Below are 21,325 nucleotides of genomic sequence, written 5' to 3'. Positions count from 1 at the left end.
CTCAAAGGAACGCTGGTGAATCCAAGGGGAACGAGTGAAGCGATCTCGAAAATCCCCGCCAGGGACCAACTCCTGATGAAGAGGGGGCGGAGCCCTCGCGAATCTCACCTGAACAGTTGGTACAGGCGGTGAGGGAGAACCTACCCACTTTCGAGGCAATCATGAATTACTTGAAGGGTCGAATCGGAGATCCGTGCGACCCAGATCCAAGAGGCAAGAAGGAGGGAAGATTGGAGCAATTAGAATCCCGAACTGGAAACCCCAACCCCCAACAAAAGCCGGCATGGAAGGAACTCTCTCACAAACAGATAGAAGTTCTGGAGTCCTCTCGCGAGAACTCCCAAACAGACCACCATGAATCCTTTCAGGGAATCCCTCGGAAGGAGTACTCTCCGAGGAAAGAAGAGTATCCAGTTCAAGATGAACTGGACTTGTTGTTAGATCTGGAGGGGAACAAGTATTCTACCTCTTTCTTCGTGCCAGACATTGAGAATTACCCCTTACCCGCTAAATTCAAAATACCAAGCATGAAGTCCTGCGATGCGACTACGAACCTGGAGGATTACCCGTTTGCATTTTTGACCCATATGCGCCTACAAACAGCTCCTGATGGGATCAAGTGTAAAACTTTTCCCATGTTCCTGGAAGGAAGGGCGTCAATGGTTCTAAGGGTTGCCCTCGCGGTATATTCGGTCCTTTGCTCAACTCGCGCATCTATTCGCAACTCAGTTCGTTTCGTCTCGAGCCTTCTCCAAGAACACTGCTCACCTGATGGCTATTCAGCAAAAGCTCAAGGAGTCGCTGCGCGAGTACATGGTATGGTTCAACAACAAGTCACTCCAGGTTAGAGATCAGGATGACAAGGTTGTCATGGTTGCCTTCATCAACGGATTGCCCGTACAAAAGCTATATAGAGAGTTCGTTGAAAAACCTCCCAAGTCTGTTTGGGAGATGCTGGATAGAGCTCATGAAAGGGCCAATGCTGAGGAGGCCAATCGCTTGAAAAGCGAATAGAAGGGACAGAGGGACGAAAGGAGAAGGAAAAACACGTATACAGGAGATGTGCGGGGTGGTCCGCGGAAGAATACGTTCGACCGCTTGCCAAGGAACAAGGCCTTTGAAGGAGAGAGGGGATGGACCCCTCTCATGGCAGCAAGGGCTAAGGTTGGCAGGAGTCATCAACACCATAGTCGGAGGACCTGTCAGAGATGATAGTCATGCAGCTCAACGAAACAACCGCCCACTCCCTAATGGAGAGAATCCGAGCAAGCGGCTGAAAATGTATGAAGAAACCATCTATGGACCTAAGAATGCAGTTCCTCTCGCTTCTAATAACCATGAAGCCATCGTGATAGAGGTCATAACGTGCAATTACAAAGTGAAAAAGGTGTACATAGATAAAGGGAGCGCCATTGACGTGTTATACTACAACACTTTTAAGGAGTTGCAGTTGGAGGACAAGCAGCTCATTCCAGTCTGAACTCCCTTGATTGGATTCGCAGGTCCACCGATAAAACCTGAGGGAATGGTAACTCTCATGGTCACGGTGGGGGTGTCGCCGAAATGCCGAACTGTCCCAGTGAATTTCGTGGTGGTGAAAGAACCATCATCGTATAATATGATCCTGGGGCGGCCTACCTTGAACACACTCCGAACTATCTGTTCAACTCTATACCTCAGCATGAAATTCCCCACACCTGCCGGAGTACCTGAGGTGCTAGGGGATCCAAAGATAACTCGAGTCTGCTACATCGCAACTCTCAAGGGCAAGAAGAAGTTGGTAACTCAAACGGCCTACTTAGAGCCTTGGGAGCCAACAGAGATGAACGAAAGACTAAAGATGGATGAAGGGCTGCTCCAACTCCCGGTCAGTAAAGGATGATCAAATCGGGTGGTCAGGGTCGGCGCATGCCTAGACGAACTAACCAGGAAGGCATTAGAATCCCTTTTGGTAGAGTATGCCCAAATCTTTGCATGGAGTGCGGATGACATGCCCAAAATTCTTCCTGAACTGGCAGTTCACAAGCTACACGTAGATCCCAACGTCCGACCTGTGAAGCAGAAGAAGAGGAACTTTGCACCCGAACAGAATGAGGTCGTCAAGAAAGAGGTGGACAAGCTATTGAAGGCAAAGATCGTGAAGGAGGTCTACTACCCGACCTGGCTGGCTAACCCTATGCTGGTCAAAAAGGACGACAAGGCCTGGAGAATGTGTGTGGACTTCACTGACCCGAATGAAGTTTGCCCAAATGATTGTTACCCTCTTCCCCGAATAGACCTACTCGTAGACTTAACTACGAGATATAAGATCTTCTATTTCTTGGATGCCTTCAAAGGGTACCACCAAATAGCCATGACTGAGAAAGATCGGGAGAAAACCTTGTTCATCACCGAGTACGGTACGTATTGCTACGTCACCATGCCCTTCGGACTAAAGAATGCAGGGGCGACATACCAAAGGTTGGTGAATAGGTTGTTCAAGAATTAGGTCGGAACATGGAGGTCTACGTGGATGACTTGCAGTTCAAGAGCAAAACTCATGAGCAGTTCATCACGGACCTTAGAGAAATCTTCGAGGTCTTTCGGAGTTCACGGATGCGGTTGAACCCCAAGAAATGCATTTTCGGGGTCAGGTTGGGCAAATTCCTAGGATACATGATATCCAAAAACGGAGTAAGAGCCAACCTTGATAAGGTCAAAACCATCATGCATATGGCTCCCCCCAGAAATATTAAGGAAGTACAGCGGCTAGCTGGTAGGATGGCGGCCTTGAACAGGTTCCTGTCGAAATCAGCAGTTCGAGGTTCCCCCTTCTTTAAGGGTTTAAAAGAGGTCCCCAGTTCGAGTGGATCTCTGAGTGCCAAAAAATATTCGACGAGCTGAAGGCCCACATCGCCGAATTGCCGATCTTAACTTCTCCCGAATAGGGCAAAACTCTTTTCATCTACTTAGCTGTGGAAGAGGAGGCAGTCAACGCGGTGTTAGCTCGGAAGGAAGACAAGATCCAAAAGCCGGTGTACTATGTCAGCCGTGCTCTACAAGGAGCTGAGCTCCGATACTCTGCGGTGGAGCGATATGTCCTAACACTTGTTCAGGAAGTGCAAAACTCAGGTCATACTTCCAGACTCACCCCATTATGGTGGTGATTGACCAGCTCTTGAACCAGATCTTGTCTAAACCTAACATGTCAGGGAGGATGGTCAAATGGGTTTTAGAACTGTCCGAATATGACCTTGGATTGCAGGAGTCAAGTGGGTTTTATGGAGAAGGTGTTTCTTTCGGATTGCAGGAGGCCGAATAGGCAAAGGAAGGGTTGCGTGGAGAGCAGTCTGAGGTCAAACGGGTTACGGGAGTAGCCGAACAGCCTCCCCCGACTTGGACGTTGTACGTAGACGGAGCATCAAGTAAAGAGAGGTGTGGGGTTGGACTCTTCCTCATCAGCCCCATGGGGAAAGAATTAGTTTACACCTTGAGGTTTGACTTTAGAACCTCCAATAACGAGTTCGAATATAAAGTTCTGATCACAGGAACGGAAGTGGCTCGGAAGTTTGTGGCTAAATCGCTAAGGGTCCATAGCGGCTCATAGCTGATAGTAAACCAAGTCTTAGGAAATTATAAAGGTGCATGAAGAGCCGCTAAAGAGATACGTCGCCAAGGCACATGAACTAAGGAGTCTGTTCAAGTAGTTCACGCTCGAGCAAGTTCCTCGGAGTCGGAATAAAAGAACCGACTCTCTTTCCAAACTAGCCTTCACTTCGTTTGGCACATTGAACAAGGAAGTGTTAGTAGAGGTCATTAAAAGCCTTCACTTTTTGACTTTTACGCTTGCTCTGGGCAATTTCGGTTAGCCTTTTACTTTGTACTTGCGGCTTCAAAACGAATATGGAGTCGGGGCCTTCTCGGTTGTTTCTTCAATTAATCCACCTTCCCCAATTCTTCGGCAATTAATTAAATGGTTTCAATCAAATCACGCGGGATGGATACGATGAGGAGCGGCTAATTTTCTCCTGTACCCAAAGGTTGACGCGAGTGCGCGGTCCATAATATCTGTGAGATCTAATCGAATCTACATTATTTCTTCCAATTTATTACTATTCGTGCATTTCCTGAATTAATTGTTCATGGGTATTTTATTAATTGAATATTAACGGTCGGGTATTTGATTTAATTTAATAGCCTACTGTCACATTAACTAAATTGAATCCGTAATTGTTCGTTTAGTTGATACCTAGTGGCGACCACCATAATTGGCTTTATGTTGGGGAAACGTAAGATCTAGTTTAAATAAATCCTCTTAGCGTGTTTATTGGTTAGGGTTGGGTTCTTCTAATTTTAATGCAATTGAGTAATAAAATTCCTATGGTCGTACCTAGGGTTGTTATCTGGTTAGAGAAGCAGTCAATGGTCGTACCTTGACTGTCGAAAAAGTAAGGAAGAATTGGTTGTCAGAGTTTATTGACAACTATAACCAACCTAGTGACAAATGGATGAAATATCTTTGCATCGATGATAATTTAATTGGACTGTGCCTGAACAGTTGATCTTTTGGGTAGAACTTTTATTAATTGCTATTTTTAGTGAATTGTGCTTTATGGGTTAGTTTTGAATTTTATTTGTTTTATTTTATTTTTATTTGTCTCCTATTGAAAATCCCCCAATTTCGTTCTACTAATTTGAAAAGAAATAATTTCCTACTCGCTCCCTATGGAATCGACTCTACTTGCCATTGTACGCAAAATTAATATTTTTATAGATAAATCTGGTATATCGGATCAAGCAAACTCTTCGGGAATAGGATGAATCAAGTAACCCATTGCACACCTAGGGTCCCTGCTCCAGTACTTGGATTTATTCTATAATTAATTGTGGTGGTAATTAGGACTTTTTAGTAATTATTATTGCACAAGTTCGGCACCTGTCAATTTTTAGCACCATTGCCGGGGAGCTGGCGTGTGGATTATTTGTTTCTTTTCAAATTCAGCTTTTATTTTATTTTATTCTATTCTTCTTGGTATTTTTGCTAGTTTATGCCCCGTTCTTTTCGCACAGGTGAATTGGTATACGACCCTGAGGTTGAGAAGGCAGCGCGTAGGCGGAGGCAAGAGACAAAGAGATGAAAAGAAGGGCACTTATTTATTGCAAACGAGTCAGCAAAAGACGAAGTAAGCATGGCCAACACCCAAACATTAAGGGAGCTGGCTGCCTCGGAGCTGACTCACTAGCCCTTATGCATCACATTCCTCACTTTGGCTGAGAATACTGCTTTCGAACTGAAGTCGGGGTTGATTCACCTCTTACCTTCTTTCCATGGTCTCTCTGGCGAAAAACCCCACAAGCACGTTAAGGAGTTCGAGATGATTTGCTCTAGTATGAAACCTCATGGGGTTACTGAAGAGCAAATTAGACTGAGAGCCTTTCCGTTCTCTCTCAAGGATGCAGCTAAAGATTGGCTGTACTACCTACCAGCAGATAGTATTACCACATGGGCACAGTTGAAAAAGAAGTTTTTGAAAAAATTCTTCCCTGCATCCCGGGCTGCGAGTTTGAGGAAGGAAATCTGCAGCATTAAACAGTATCTCGGGGAGTCTTTGTATGAATATTGGAAAAGGTTTAACAAGTTGTGCACTAAATGCCCACAGCATCAAATTAGTGAACAATTGTTAATCCAATACTTCTATGAAAGATTCCAATCAACTGATAGGAGTATCATTGACGCTGCGAGTGGGCGAGCACTGGCAAACAAGACACCGAAGGAAGCGTGGTAGCTTATCGAAGCCATGACAGAGAACTCTCAACAATTCGGCTTCCGTGAGAGCAACCCTACCTGTAGAGTCAACGAGGTAGAGACTTCATCCACACAACAACAACTGTCGGAGTTGACGTCTGTTGTTAGGCAATTAGCCATCAGAGACACGCCGCGAGCGAAAGTATGTGGAATTTGCACGAGTATGGACCATTGCACGGACACGTGCCCCATTCTGCACGAGGACAGGGCGGAACAGGTAAACATGCCCGGAGGCGTGCCCGCGCCTCGCAGGCAGTACGAGCCGTACTCCAATACGTATAACCCGGGCTGGAGGGACTATCCCAATTTCAGTTATGGGAACAGGCCACAAAATCAATTCTCGAATCGTCCACCAGGATTCCACCAGCCATGGCAAGCAAAATCTCAACCCTCGTCCTCCAATTCAGGGAGCCCCCTGGAGGATATTGTCAAAAACCTGGCCACGACTACTACTCAGCTCCAACAGGAGATCAGATCCTTGGCCGCGAATACCGCGCAGCTCCAGCAGGACATCAAAGCGGATAGGAAAGACCAAGATGCCCGAATAAGCCAACTAGCAACTGCCATCAACCGCTTGGAGTCCCACGTTTATGAAAAATTGTCATCGCAACCCGAGATAAATCCCAAAAATGTAAGTGCCATGACACTGAGGAGTGACAAGGAATTGGAAGGGCCTAAAGTGGAAAATCCAAAAAGCAAAAGTAAGGAGGAGATAGAAAAGGAAATCGAAGAGGAAGGACGTATTCGCGAGGATCCTAAGGTAACCTTCACTTCTCCACCCACTATTAAACCTAACTTACCTCCATTTCCTTGCAGGTTGGAAAAGACAAAAAAAGTAGAGAAGGAAAAAGAGCTTTTGGATGTATTTCGAAGAGTGGAGATTAACATCCCCTTACTGGATGCAATCAAGCAGATACCTAAGTACGCCAAGTTTTTGAAAGATCTGTGCACACATAAAAGAAAGCTAAGAAGAGATGAGCGAGTGGTCGTGGGAAAAAATTCGTTAGCTATACTTCAAAGAAAACTCCCACCAAAATGTGGAGACCCAAGTATGTTCACAATTCCCTGCAAGATTGGAAATACGCCGATCAGGAAGGCCATGTTGGATTTAAGGGCGTCAATCAATGTGATGCAAAAAACTATTTATACGTCCCTAAATTTAGGGCCACTTAAAGAAACAGCCATCATAATCCAACTAGCTGATCGTACAAATGCTTATCCAGAGGGGCTAGTTGAGGATGTTCTGGTTCAGGTAAATGAATTAGTCTTTTCTGCAGATTTTTATATCTTGGACATGGGAGATGAAAAATCATTAAACCCGTCACCTATTTTGTTAGGTAGACCATTTCTTAGCACTGCCAGGACTAAGATAGATGTGAATGAGGGTACTTTATCAATGAAATTTGATGGTGAAATGGTGCATTTTAATATTTTTGAGGCGATGAAGTATCCAGAAGGTTCTAATTCAGTTTTTGCTTTGAGTGTTATTGAGCCTCTTGTACAGGAAACCTTCGAGTTAGGTGGTGAAAACGCACTATAAGTGGCCATAACAAAGCATCTTGAGTTGGGAGTGACTCCTGGTGTGGACATAAGGGACGAGTTGCATCAAATAGTTGAAGCACTACATTCATTCCCAACCATCCAACCCAGGTATGAGCTCACTTCCTTTTATGTGCCCGAAACTCATGCAAAATTATTGCCATTGGTGGTGCAGGCACCCGAATTAGAACTCAAACCTCTTCCCAAGCATTTGAAGTATGTATTCCTGGGAGACAGAGAGACACTTCCTGTGATTATTTCTGCTAATCTGTCTCCAAGTCAGGAGGAAAGACTGGTGCGACTCCTTCGAGATCACAAGGAGACAATCGGGTGGAGCATAACCGATATCAAAGGGATATGCCCATCCTTATGCATGCACCAGATAAGACTCGAGAATGATGCAAAACCGGTGAGGCAAGCACAGCGAAAACCGAACCCCTTAATGATGGAGGTTGTGAAGAAGGAGATACTCAAGCTCCTGGAGGTGGGGATCATTTTTGCTATCTCGAACAGTCCCTGGGTGAGCCCGATTCAGGTGGTCCCGAAGAAAACGGGAGTAACCGTAGAGGAAAATCAAGAGGGTGATATGGTCCCGGTTAGAAAAGCTACTGGTTGGCGTCAGTGCATTAACTACCGGAGACTAAACTTGTGACAAAAAAAAGACAATTTTTCTCTCCCCTTTATTGACCAAATGATTGAGAGATTGGCAGGTCGCGTTTACTATTATTTTTTAGATGATTTTTCAAGATACTTCCAGATCGCGATAGCACCGGAGGATCAGGAGAAGACCACGTTCACCTGCCCATTTGGTACGTTTGCCTACCGTAGGATGCCTTTCGACCTTTGCAATGCTCCAGCAACTTTTCAAAGGTGCATGGTAAGTATTTTCTCAGAGTATGTAGAAAAGATAATCGAGGTGTTCATGGATGACTTTAGTGTATACGGGGATAGTTTTGAGGAATGCCTTGACAACCTTACTTTAATCCTAAAAAGATGCATAGAAACGAATTTGGTACTTAATTGGGAAAAATGTCACTTTATGGTAGATCACGGCATTGTCTTAGGGCACGTTGTGTCGGCTAAGGGAATAGAGATAGATAAAGCTAAAATAGACCTTATTTCTGCTCTATCTTACCCCGTATGTGTACGAAAAGTACGTTCGTTTTTTTGCCATGCAAGATTTTACAGGAGGTTTATCAAAAACTTTTCAAAAATAGGAGCACCCCTGTTCAAGTTACTGCAGAAGGACGTACCATTTGATTTCACAAATGAATGTAAGGTGGCTTTTGATAAATTGAAGGAATCATTGACATCGCCGCCCGTCATTCAACCCCCAGATTGGAGCCTTCATTTGAAATCATGTGTGACGCGAGTGACTATGCCGTGGGGGCCGTGTTGGGGCAAAGGGTAGGCAAGGCGGCACATGCGATCTGCTATGCATCAAGAGCATTGAGTGGAGCCCAACTTAATTACTCCACGACGGAGAAAGAATTACTTGCCATTATTTTTGCATTAGAAAAATTTAGGTCATATTTATTGGGTGTAAAAATGATTATTTTCTCTGACCATGCAGCCTTGCGGTACCTGTTAGCGAAGAAGGACGCAAAACCGAGGCTTATAAGGTGGATCTTGCTCCTGCAGGAGTTCGACCTAGAAATCAGGGATAAGAGCGGAGTTGAGAATTTGGTGGCTGATCATTTGAGCCGGTTGCTCACAAATCAAGAGGATCTACCGTTGAGAGAATCATTCCCTGAGGAGCAACTACTAGCCATTAATTCGTCGGTGCCTTGGTATGCCGACATTGTCAATTTTTTGGTAACGAATCAATTACCTGCAGGTTGGTCCAAAGCTAAAAGGGATAAGTTAAAGAGTGATGCCAAACATTATCTTTTGGATGACCCGTACCTGTGGAGGCAATGTTTGGATCAAGTACTTAGACGGTGTGTAAGTGCCGGTGAGTTTCATTCTATTTTAACTTTTTGTCATTTGTTTGCATGTGGAGGACATTTTGGTCCAAAGCGGACGGCTCGTAAAGTGGTAGAAAGTGGTTTTTATTGGCCTATACTTTTTAAAGATGCATATTCGTTCTGCAAATCTTGTGATAAGTGTCAAAGAGTGGGGAATATCTCTCGAAGAGACCAAATGAGTCAAACCCCCATATTATTTGTTGAGATTTTCGATGTCTGGGGCATAGATTTCATGGGTCATTTTTCCTCATCTTTTGGTTTTCTATACATTATACTTGCTGTCGATTATGTTTTCAAATGGGTGGAGGCGAAGGCCACCCGAACTAATGATTCAAGAGTGGTTGCAGATTTTATAAAATCTAACATTTTTGTCCGTTTTGGAATGCCGAGAGCTATAATGAGTGACAGGGGCACCCATTTCTGCAATAAGACAATCACTGTATTGTTTTGTAAGTATGGAGTGCTCCATAATGTGTCCACTCCATATCACTCACAGACGAATGGTCAGGCCGAAGTGTCGAATAGGAAAGTTAAGTCCATCTTGGAGAAGATGGTGCGGCCTGATAGGAAAGACTGGAGTTTGAAGTTGGAAGATGCTCTCTGGGCCTACCGTACCGCCTATAAAACTCCGATTGGAATATCCCCTTACAGGTTAGTCTTTGGAAAACCCTGCCACCTCCTGGTGGAATTTGAACACCGAGCGTTCTGGGCACTTAAACAATGTAACATGGATCTTATGAAGGCCGGAGGACATCGAAAGTTCCAACTACAAGAGTTGAGGAGCTAAGGAATGAAGCCTATGAGAACGCTGCAATTTATAAAGAGAAGAGTAAAATTTTTCATGACCAACAAGTTTCAAGAAAGTCGTTTGCCGTTGGGCAGAAAGTTCTACTCTATCACTCGAGACTCAAGCTCTTTCCAGGTAAGTTGCGTTCACGCTGGATTGGTCCATTTGTTATTTCTAATATTTTTCATTATGGTGCAGTGGAAATCCAAAGTTTGAAGACAGAGAAGAAGTTTGTAGTCAATGGTCACCATTTGAAGCCCTATTATGAAGGGTTTAATAGTGAGCAAGTGGAGGTTATACTCCTTGATGTTCCAAGTGGTGAGGTCTAAACAATTAAAGGCCATGTCTAACCAAAAACGTTAAAGAAAGGCGCTGCTTGGGAGGCAACCCAAGGATTACAGTATTAGTTGTGATTATTCTTCATTACTCTGCGATTTTTTAGTTTTATTTTAATGTTTTGATTGTTTTTGTGGTGATGGACAGAAGAATGAGGGTTTTAAGGTGTGCCCACGCCTTGGAAGGGGTACGCCAGGTGCCCTAAGCAAATTGGAGACTAGCAGTTCCAAGGCGTGCCCACGCCTTGACGAAAATTCGTTTGAACATCATTTAGATGTCGTGGTCAGAAGACCATATCCTCCAAGGCGTGCCCACGCCTTCCAACCCTTCTGATAACGAAAGTAAAAAAAAAAAAATCTTTGACCGAGACCCAACTTTTTCCACTTTCCCTTCTTCCTTGACTAGTCTTGGACAATCCGCTCTAAATTTCTTTTGCCTAAAGCTCCAACACTTCTTTTGCCTCCCACCGCCGCCAGTCGTCGTCCGTCGCCGCAAACCAGATTGGGCGGCCGCGCGAGACCTCCAAGGCCTCCATTGCGCGCGCCAGCGCGCAGCCACAAGCGAGCGCCCCGCCCTAGCAGCGCGTTTCTGCTTGCTTCCCCAGCTCCACACCCATCGCTGTCCGCCATCGACCAGATCTACGCGCTCGGGCCTCTCCATCGTGCACCTAAGCCCCAACAGCAGGCGCGCGCAGTCCCAGCAGAGCGCGACCTCCAGCGCGCAACCCCCGCGCGCGCAACCCAGAACCTACCCTCTACAGCAGATCCTCTCGCGCACACCGCGCGCACAGCAGGCCGACCCCCTCGCGCGCCCCCAGCTCGTATAGCGTGCGATTTCCTCCTGCTGTCTGCATGTCCACCAGCCTCCATCCACGCCCCAGCAACACGCGCAACCCGTAGCGGGCGACCCAGGCCGACTGCACCCTAGCGCGCGGCCTTCCTCATTTTGGCGTGCACGGCCAAACAGCAACAGGCACACAGCCGCGCGAGCTCTTTCCCCTCAGGCGCGACTCGTGCAGCGACCAGCAGCCCTAGCGCGCGGCCCTTCCTCACTCCCGCGCGATCAGCCCGCCAGATCTCCTTCTTCACCGTGTTTCTCCACCACGGTCCTTCCCAGCAGGGGCCAGAGCAAAAAAAGTGGTACCCCTATTTTCCTCTCTTTTTGCACTAGTGACTAAAATTTGGGAGTTTTATTGCTACAATTCTTGTTTCTTGTTGGGTTGTCATAATTGTTGATTTTGTCGGGGGACCATTTGGTTGTTGTCTGAAAGTGAGAGCCCTCATATCTGCCTTTCATTCATTATCTATTTTGGGACATCTGTGGGCTCTGGTGACCTAATATTTGGTACACGTGGTCAGTAACTCGCCGATTGTTGACTCTTATTGACTGCTATTGCCAATTTTGAGGTGTTGGTGCTATTTTCTTTATTGTTGTCTGCCACGTGACGCCAGTGGAGAATTCTTGTGTTTGTTGGCTCGTCGTCGGTTATTGAGGTAATTGTGTTCCCTCTTTGCTATTGGACGACTGACGATTGAATATTAATTGTTAATTGTGGTCCCTTATCTGCTTTTGGGTGGTTGATTGATTGCCTCTGTGCCTGTTTACACTCTTCCTGTGGTCACCGAATGCCGCCGAAGCAGGCGACAACTGCTGGGCCGTCTGGGTCCCAACCTCGCAAGAGGCGAGCCCCGGTTCAACCCCCCATTCGGTCCCGTTTGGGCCTGAATAAGAGCACTATGTCTCCTGAGGAGTGGGGGGAACCGGTCACTAACCTTACAAGGGCACAATAGGACCGGTTTAATAGCTTGGTGCACCGTCCGTTTGCTCCCTGTAAGTGCTTCCGTGCCTCAACCCTGGACCATTTTCGAATTGCACGAGAGGTTGAACAGTTGTTCTCGGCAATAGGCTGGCAAAAGTATCTAATCATTAACTACCCCACGTTTGAGGAGCTGTGCTGTGAATTTTACTCCTCTTTCGAGTTCATCAGAAATGAGTACATTACGTTGGATGAGCTGGAGATCATTCAATTTAGATTAAGAGGCACCCAGTATAGTATGTCCATTAATGAGTTTAATCTGACTTTGGGGTTTGTCAGTGAGGATACCATTGCATCCGGAGCTTATATTAACAGTGCTTGTGACTACACCAAACCGTTCTCTACTGAGTATATTGACATCTGGAGGGAGTGGTCCACGGATCGGCAACTTTACAATCCGAGTCAGTCAAAGGCCTCTCAACTGAAGGATCCGGTCTTGAAGGTCATCCACAGGTTTTTGGCTCACAATTTCTCGAGACGGAAGGATTCTTCCGGCACTCTTACCAAGGTGGAATTTTATTTCCTTTGGTGCATGCGCAACAAAGTTCAGGTTAATTTTGGATGTTGGGTAGCCACTCAAATGCAATCGGTCATCCAAAAGCACAATAAACCGATCATCCTGGGCTCACTCATTACCCATTTGGCCATTCGATTGGGATTGCTGGATCTCGACAAAGAGCACAACTTCGCTCTAGTTCGGGAAATTGAGCCAATGGATTTGCGCAGTTTGGAGCGGATGGGGGTTATTTTCAAAGTAGGCGATGACTATCAGTTTACGCCCCCTAGTGAGGGCGGGCCACGGCCTCGGGTGCCTCCGACTGCACCTTTCACTGACTCTCTACCCCATCCGGATCAGGCGGGTCCGTCCTCCTCTAATACTCCTCCTGCTTGGGACCCCCGCTACCAAGACCTCCAAGATTCTTTTGATGAGCTCAACACTCAGGTATCGAGATTAGATGGCCGTCTTGAGGTGCTACAGGTCTTCACCCGCATTCAGGCAGAGAATCAGGCGGCCTTCTTCGCTCACATTGGATTCACCCCGCCTCACCCCCCTCCGTCTTAGTGTCTCGCTTTCCCTCCCCGGTGGTCAGGGAAGTTTCTTTTCTTTTCTCCTAATACTTTATTGGTCTTTTCTACATTGAGAACAATGTAGGTCTTAGGCGTGGGGGAGTGACTTCCATTATATCTGTTTGCTTTGTTACTCTAAAAAAAAATTAAAACATTGTAGTTAGTCAGCTTTTTGTTTATTTCTATGCTTGTTAATGCTGGAGCATGTTGCTGTGATGAATGACACAATCAAGTAGCGTGGGTATGTAGGTAAATACGCTAGCTATGCATTTGGTTTTCCCTTGGCAGTGTTGTTGAGCGTTGATTACACTGGACTTGACCCATTCTTGAAACTTTTGGGAGCTTTTGAGCCTTGCTTGAGCATATTATTCTTGTTTGTTTGCTCTATTTTTGTTTGATTGAGTGGGTATCGCACATGGTATTGGCATTCTAGAACTTGCTATTTTATACATGTCAAGACCACATTTTGTTGAACTGGATGCATTTGAAATGATAAGGGCATTTATGATTTGACCTTCTTTAACTTTCAAAAGAAAATCATGCATTCACCTTGTTTCCCAATAGTAAACCAATTTGAGCTTTTATCCTTCACTTTTGGTTGTTAGCCGTGTTTGTTAACCCAAGACCCCTTTAGACTTTCTTGTTTACCCCTGTGTTGTCAAGGGATGTCTGAATTCCATCATTTGTGCAAGGTAAATAAATCTGGGGGTGCAAGGGTTGTTAGAGTAGGATCTGTATGATGGTATCCTTGTGAAAGGGGGAGAAATCGACAAAAAGCCATTGATCAGAAGACTCTGTCTTACAGGGCGTGTCCACGCCTTGCAAGACATTCGTCCTTGCAAAAAAAAAAAAAATTGGCACTTGCACAGTGTGGACAGCAAATGAAAACTGCCTTGTTTGTGAAACTCCTCCGGTAAAGCACTGTGGTTATATGGTGGGTTTCGGACACTCTCTTGACACATAATCCCTTATCTTTACCTTCTTATCCCGCCTTTCACCTGGACCCCATTACAATCCCACCAAAGTCCCTTTGATTTATATATTTAGTTCACTTTTGAGTGGTAGAGATGTGATAAATGTGCAAGCCCATGGTAATGGCATTTCGTGATATTGATTTGAGCGTTCCTAGTATTTATATATATTTTCTTTGAATCACAACCCGTCCGGTGTGTTCTAATTTTGGTGATATTGTCAGGGATCTGAAATGCTTGTGTTAGTATAGACTACTGCATGACCTCTGCTCTCATGGTTGTACTTCTGACTTCTGAAATGCTTGAGGATAAGCATTGTCTAGGTGTGGGGGGATTTGATAGAGCGGTTATTTGGCACATTTTGCACTGTTATTTTGTCCTAATTTTGGCTACTTACTGTGCTAAGTATTGAGGTTTAACTCATATTTCATATTTGTATGAATTATAGATGATTGGCGTTAAAAGTAATCTCTTGAGGCAAATTTTCAGAAAACCCTTCATCTCAGGGCGTGGCCACGCCAGAAAAGATAGATGCTACCGAAAAGCCGGATCCGCGGGACCAATAGCAGGAGACCAATTAAGGCACTCGGTCTACGTGGACCAGGTGCGTGGGATTAGAACCCTTGGACAAAGCTTGTTCCTTTTGGGAGATTCCTACTGGCGGCGCAAAGGGGTACTACAAATAGAAAAGAAAAGCTAGATTCAGGGGGAAGACTTTTTAGCTTTAGTTCACTTTTTTTGCAAGAGGGGTCAGACGCTTTTTCCCCTTTTCTTTTCTTCTCTTCGGTAGCAATTAGAAGAGGCGAGACGGCTATTTTCCTTTTTGACTTTTACGCTTGCTCTGGGCAATTTAGGTTAGCCTTTTACTTTGTACTTGCGGCTCCAAAACGAAGGTGGAGTCAGGGCCTTCTCGGTTGTTTCTTCAATTAATCCACCTTCCCCAATTTTTCGGCAATTAATTGAATAGTTTCAATTAAATCACGCGGGATGGATACGATGAGTAGCGACTAATTTTCTCCTCTACCCAAAAGTTGACGCGAGGGCGCGGTCCATAATATCTGTGATATCTAATCGAATCTTCATTATTTCTTCCAATTTATTGTTATTCGTGCGTTTTCTGAATTAATTGTTCATGGGTATTTTATTAATTGATTATCAACAGCCAGGTATTTGATTTAATTTAATAGCCTACTGTCACATTAACTAAATTGAATCCGTAATTGTTCGTTTAGTTGATATCTAGTGGCGACCACCATAATTGGCTTTATGTTGGGGAAACGTAAGATCTAACTTAAATAAATCCTCTTAGCGTGTTTATTGGTTAGGGTTGGGTTCTTCTAGCTTTAATGCAATTGGGTAATTAAATTCCTACGGTTGTACCTAGGGTTGTTATCTGATTAGGGAAGTAGTCAATGGTCGTACCTTGACTGTCGAAAAAGTAAGGAAGAACTGGTTGTCAGAGCTTATTGACAACTATAACCAACCTAGTGATGAATGGATGAAATATCTTTGTATCGATGATCATTTAATTGGACTGTGCCTGAGCAGTTGATCTTTTGGGTAGAACTTTTATTAATTGCTATTTTTAGTGAATTGTGCTTTGTGGGTTAGTTTTGAATTTTGTTTGTTTTATTTCATTTTTATTTGCCTTCCATTGAAAATCTCCCAATTTCGTTCTACTAATTTGAAAAGAAATAATTTCCTACCCGCTCCCTGTGGAATCGACCCTACTTGCCATTATACGCAAAATTAATATTTTTATAGATAAATCTGATAAATCGGATCAAGCAAACTCTTCGGGAATAGGGTGAATCAAGTAACCCATTGCACACCTAGGTTCCCTGCTCCAGTATTTGGATTTGTTCTATAATTAGTTGTGGTGGTAATTAGGACTTTTTAGTAATTATTATTGCACAGGTTCGGCACCTGTCAGTCATACCAGCTGCATGCGCCAGTTCAACACCCCCTAACTCAGGAGATGGTTCCTCTTCAGAGCCCATGGCCATTCTTCTAATAGGGAATCAACCTACTCGGTCCGTTTCCCTGAGCTCCAGGTGATTATGAGTATTTAATGGTGGCAATAGATTACTTCACTAAGTGGCTTGAGGCCGAACCACTCAATACAATTACTAGCAGGTTGATCCAGAAGTTTTTTTGAAGGAACATAATTTGCCGGCTTGGCATACCACGAGCTTTGGTCTTGGATAACGACTGGCAGTTCACTGAAAATCCCTTCCGAGATTGGTGCATCGAGATTGGAATCCAACAACACTTCATTTCCGTGGGACACCCTCAAGCTAATGGTCAAGTAAAAAATATTAACAGAACTATTCTGCACAGCTTAAAAACTCGAATAGAGTCTGCTCGAACTGGATGGATGGATGAACTGCCTAGCATACTCTGAACTTACTGAACTGCCACCCAAGAGACTCAATTTGCTTTAATTTATGGGGTGGAAGCAGTAATTTTGGCGAAAATTGGCTTGCCATCAAGCAGGGTGCAGAACTTCATAGCCCGGGGAAATTAGGGTGAGATGCAGTTCAACTTGGACCAGTTTGAACAGAAGAGGAAGGAAGTAATCATAAGAATAGCCAAGTACAAGGGGCAGGTCGCACGACACTATAACGCCAGGGTGAGACACACCTGTTTTAAACCAGGGGATCTAGTTCTTCGAAAAAACTTAGTAAGTCAGGTCTTGGGTACGAGCAAATTGGATTCGAACTGGGAAGGACCCTACATGGTAAGGGAGGCAGATTGAGCAGGCTACTGCAGGCTAGCTCACCTCAGTGGAGAGGAAGTCCTGCGTACATGGCATAATTTAAATTTGAGACTTTTCTGTTAGAACTCATTTACTTTGTTCATGTATGATCCGAACTATTTTGCTTAAGTTAGTTATCAGTTTGCTCAAGTCTGTTCGAACGTGAATAAGTTAGGATTCAGTTCGCGCAAGTATGTTCAGACATTATGACAAGAAAGACATGAATGAAAAATTTTGCTAAGTATTAAAGAAGCACAAGTCTATTCATTCATTAAAGCATCAATTTACAAGGGGTGAGATCATACAAAAACGAACTGACTCTACTCAGTTCGGTATCCTACCTATGTCCTATGCTAGGTCCTATCTAGTACTCCCCTTGGTCTTCTAGTTCGACTTCTGGAGCGGTTACAAGCAAGGAGGGGTCAGCCATGAGGTCGGACAGTTTGAGCCCACGCACATACCCTTCGACCAACCGATCTACCTGTTCAAGCGTACCAGGGTTGTAGCTGGCAGACCTCCCTAGGTTGAAACCTGGCAGTTTCAAGGCTTGCACATCGTTAATCGCCTGGGTGTACCCATGCTAAAGCACCGATTTGTTCAAGATGGCCAAGTCATTCAGGAAGTCCTCAGACATCTTGAACTCCTGAATCTTATCCTTGGCAGCCCCAACCTGGAACAGTGTCTCCTTTATGTTCTCGAACCTCCTTGACAACTCGGATCCAGCCATGTTCAGCTGACAGTTCAGAAAATAGGCCAAAGGTTAGTATGTCGAGTAGGTCGATAGGAAAACATGAAAGAAGAAAGGAGTGCATAGGCAGTTCGGTACTGACCTGAGTCTTGCTGAGATAGTAATGTTCGAGGAGTCAGGTGCCACCAGGATGAAATTGTAGTCACAGGAGAGAACTGAGCCTTGAAAGAGTTCCCGAATTGCCTCCGGGTATCGAGTTTGGTCGTTAATCGATAGCCCCTATTTCGGATAGAAGTGCATTGGGTGGGGGTGCGAAGTCACCTCATTAGCTGATAGAGAGGAATGATATTCCTATACTGCCAAATGTTGAGGGGAGCCTCTGAGGTAGTCTGCTGTTTGGGTGTGTTGACCCCGTAATGCTCGAATTGGGTAGGGCCAGGTGTAGGGGCTCTCTCCTGAGCTGGTGAAGAAGTCACCTCAGGTTGCGCCTTCTTGGCCGTGGACTTCTTTCGCTTCTTTTTTCCTCGATCTTCAGTGGGGGACGAATGAGCTGGTGAAGGCTGAACTAGTGTTGGTTGGGGCTGAGGAGGAGGAATTGAACTAGCAGGAGCAGTAGAGGGCGCAACAGTGGGCGTGCCTGAATTGCTTGCTCCGCCCATGGTCAGCAGCTGCAAAAATCTCTTTATTACAAAAGAAAAGAGGAAATGGTCAGCATTGGAACGAACAGAACCCTTCAGGTTGGGCAAAAAGAAAAACACTAAGGCATAAGTATGTGTGGTGGTTAAGTCATCCGGAGAAAGAGATCTGGTGTTAGGGGCAGGATTAGACACGTCTGCTCAGATCAGACCAGTCGCCCAAAGTTGGGCATTGTTGAACTCCTTCACGTTCAACTTCAAGTCCAAACTGAGCAGACGATCCAGCTCGGCTTCAGGTAGGGAACAAGGAACAAAGTCAGTGACATGAGTCTCTTCCCTCCAAGTCAGCGAGAGGAACCCAATGTTCATCACATAAAAGAACTGGGCCTTCCATGCCCGAATTGAGGAAGGAACGCCAACGAACAGCTCGCGGGTGGGATACTTCGCTCCTCGGCCCTGTATCATGAACACATGAAGGGTACGAACGAAATAAAACCAATCCAGAACGTGGTCGCTGATTTTCATGTGAAAGAACGACCTGAACAACTCTAAGAAGTAGGGAATTTCAAGAATTCGGCATAAGATAAAAAAGCCAGGATTGAGCAAATAGCATTGGGAATGAGTTGGGTTATTCGAATTCTCCAGAAGGTAAGGATTTGGAAAAGAAATTGGGGAATGAGAAGGTGAAAACCTGCTATGAGTTGGTCCTTATAGATAGCCACAAACCAGGCAGAGGTCAGCAAACAACCTTCCCGGGTTGGGTAGCTCAGGCTTCGAACTAGATAGGGATGTCATACTTTCCTACTAGTTCATCCACATCCTCCTACTCCAGGATAGGAGGGATGGTATCAATTTCGCTGAAATTAGTACCAGTCCCCCTGGAGGTTCCTGCCTCAGCCTGGGCTGGGACCGCTTATGCAGCAGTAGCCACAAGCTGAATAGGTTGATCCATTGCTTAAACAGGAGAATGAGCAGGGGAGGCAATGTACTCAGACTCTAACGAGTTGGGGGATGATGAGCTAGAAGGAGAAGTAGAAGAAGAGATAATTTCTACTGGGACAGGTTGGGCTATCCTACGCCTAGGGGCTGAACTAGTGATGTCGGACTGTTCGGAAGAAGACATAAAAGAAGAGACAAGGAACTTACTGGTAAAAAAAGAAGGGTAGCTCGAATGTGACTAGAAGAACGCACGAACAAACTCTCAACGCCTAAGGTTAGGACACGCGAATAGACTCTGGCGAGAAGGGAAGATGTGCAAATTAGCTAAATGGTAAGAGCAGGTGAAATGAAGAAGCAAGTGTGAAAGTGACATCTAGTAGGGCCTATTTATAGGGGATCGCTAGAGCGGGAAGATGAAGAGTCCCGCATTAAATTCGAATTTAATACTAGTAACTGTTGCACGATGTGACGGTTGAGCTAGTAACTATCTTTATGGAGCGACATGACGATTCATGTGGTGGTTACGTGGAGAAATGTGATGGTTACCTGAACAGACGTGGCAGTTACAAAATCGTGGACCCCATACCGAACTGACGCGTCTCTCGAAATTCGATTCAGACTCATGCAACCGTTCGATGACTCTAGACTCCTTAGGGGGCTAGTGTAGTAGGGCCAATCCACCGGAGCCACGTATCAGTTCGGACATGATGGCTTGTTAGCTTGACCAGATCAGTTCAGACAAGTATGGAGTTCAGTTAGCTCGTGATCTCCGTCTCCTCGCTAGTGGGCCGAGTGGGCCGGAGCTCCCTAGCTTTTCGGAACTAGGCAGGAGGCAGAATCCTAAGGGGAGTTCATCTTTACTAGGGCTCATAATCTTATAAGGAAACTATTACTAAGAGTTTTATAAATATAGCACAAAGAGACCAAACAAGATACGCCATCTACAATAATCAATACTATTGCTTTACTTGTAGACATAACTGACTTGACCGTCAGATTTACAACGGCAAGCTAGTCTCATAGTTCGTTCCTTTGCAGGTCAATTGGACCACCCTTCGTTGACACCAGTTCGCTCCTCTCAGTTCGCTAGCTCTGTTCGGATCGCGCTCTTGCCAATCGCATTAGCACCTATTTATGGAAGACTAGTAAGTTGGCTAAACCGACTTAAGGCGCGAAATCTTAATGCTGAGGAAACTTAAACCGTCAAAGAAACTAAGAATACTTTGTTCCAAGATAGACTACTAAGACTTTTTCACACTTAAGAAAGTCGTGATATTGTACTAGCCTACCAAAACAAAACATACAACCAATAAATGGACCAATGATGTGACAACAACTTTAGCAACTAAATACAAAGGAATTGACTTGGTTTAAACTGCACAACAGTCCTCAATTGTTTGAGATCATATCAAGACTCCCATGTTGCGTCTCTGAAAAATGAATTGCTCCATTAAACTAGTACCTTGGTAGCAAGAGAGTTGCCTCTTTTTACCAATTGTTGATCCAAAAATGTAATAGGTTCCAACATGAGCTGCTCTTGATCAGTGACTGGAGAAGGAATGCTAGAAATGACTAAATGATTGCCCATCTTCTTCTTCAATAAAGACACATGAAAAGTAGGATGTATCTTCGCTTCCACTAGACCAACTTTCTTGATTACTTGAAAAGACCCATAGTAATTGGGCGCTAACTTTTGGCAAGAGCGTTCCTTCAGAGAATGTTGCTTGTAGGGGTGAAGTGTAACATATACCAAATCACCAACTTCAAATTGCCAATCAGACCTATGTTTGTTTGCTAACTAATTTATTCAGTTTTGTGACTTGTGTAGATTATGCTTTAACCGATCAAAGATTGTTTTCCTTACTGCCGGACTTCTGCCTACTATATCTACTACCCAATCACCAAGTAAATATGGGATATGTAAAGGTGGTGCTTGACAGATGTCGAACCTGTGCAATAATAATAACCTACTCGACAAAAATATACATTTATATATAGCGGTGAATAGGGTCAAATTCACAGGAATTGGGGATAAT

The 21,325-nt window shown here is 44.8% G+C and overlaps 1 protein-coding gene and 1 non-coding gene across 2 annotated transcripts; one reads left to right on the top strand and one right to left on the bottom strand.

Annotated features, from left to right (window-relative positions):
• Positions 1-5,540: 5,540 nt before the first annotated feature.
• On the bottom strand, positions 5,541-5,647 carry LOC113707514 (small nucleolar RNA R71). Its single transcript, XR_003452242.1, has one exon. It is a non-coding gene; the product is annotated as a small nucleolar RNA R71 (small nucleolar RNA).
• Positions 5,648-5,777: 130 nt separating this feature from the next.
• On the top strand, positions 5,778-13,293 carry LOC140013348 (uncharacterized). Its single transcript, XM_072062606.1, has 8 exons — positions 5,778-7,283; positions 7,500-7,844; positions 8,082-8,133; positions 8,898-9,161; positions 10,034-10,213; positions 10,277-10,401; positions 10,521-10,579; positions 12,402-13,293. Exons 1-8 carry the CDS (start codon positions 5,778-5,780, stop codon positions 13,291-13,293), a joined length of 3,423 nt encoding a protein of 1,140 aa, XP_071918707.1.
• The last annotated feature ends 8,032 nt before the right edge of the window (positions 13,294-21,325 follow it).

The sequence above is a fragment of the Coffea arabica genome, chromosome 8c (assembly GCF_036785885.1).
Source record: "Coffea arabica cultivar ET-39 chromosome 8c, Coffea Arabica ET-39 HiFi, whole genome shotgun sequence".
NCBI classification, from domain to species: domain Eukaryota; kingdom Viridiplantae; phylum Streptophyta; class Magnoliopsida; order Gentianales; family Rubiaceae; genus Coffea; species Coffea arabica.
Note: the sequence above shows the minus strand (reverse complement) of the source record. Positions and strands in the feature narration are given on the sequence as shown.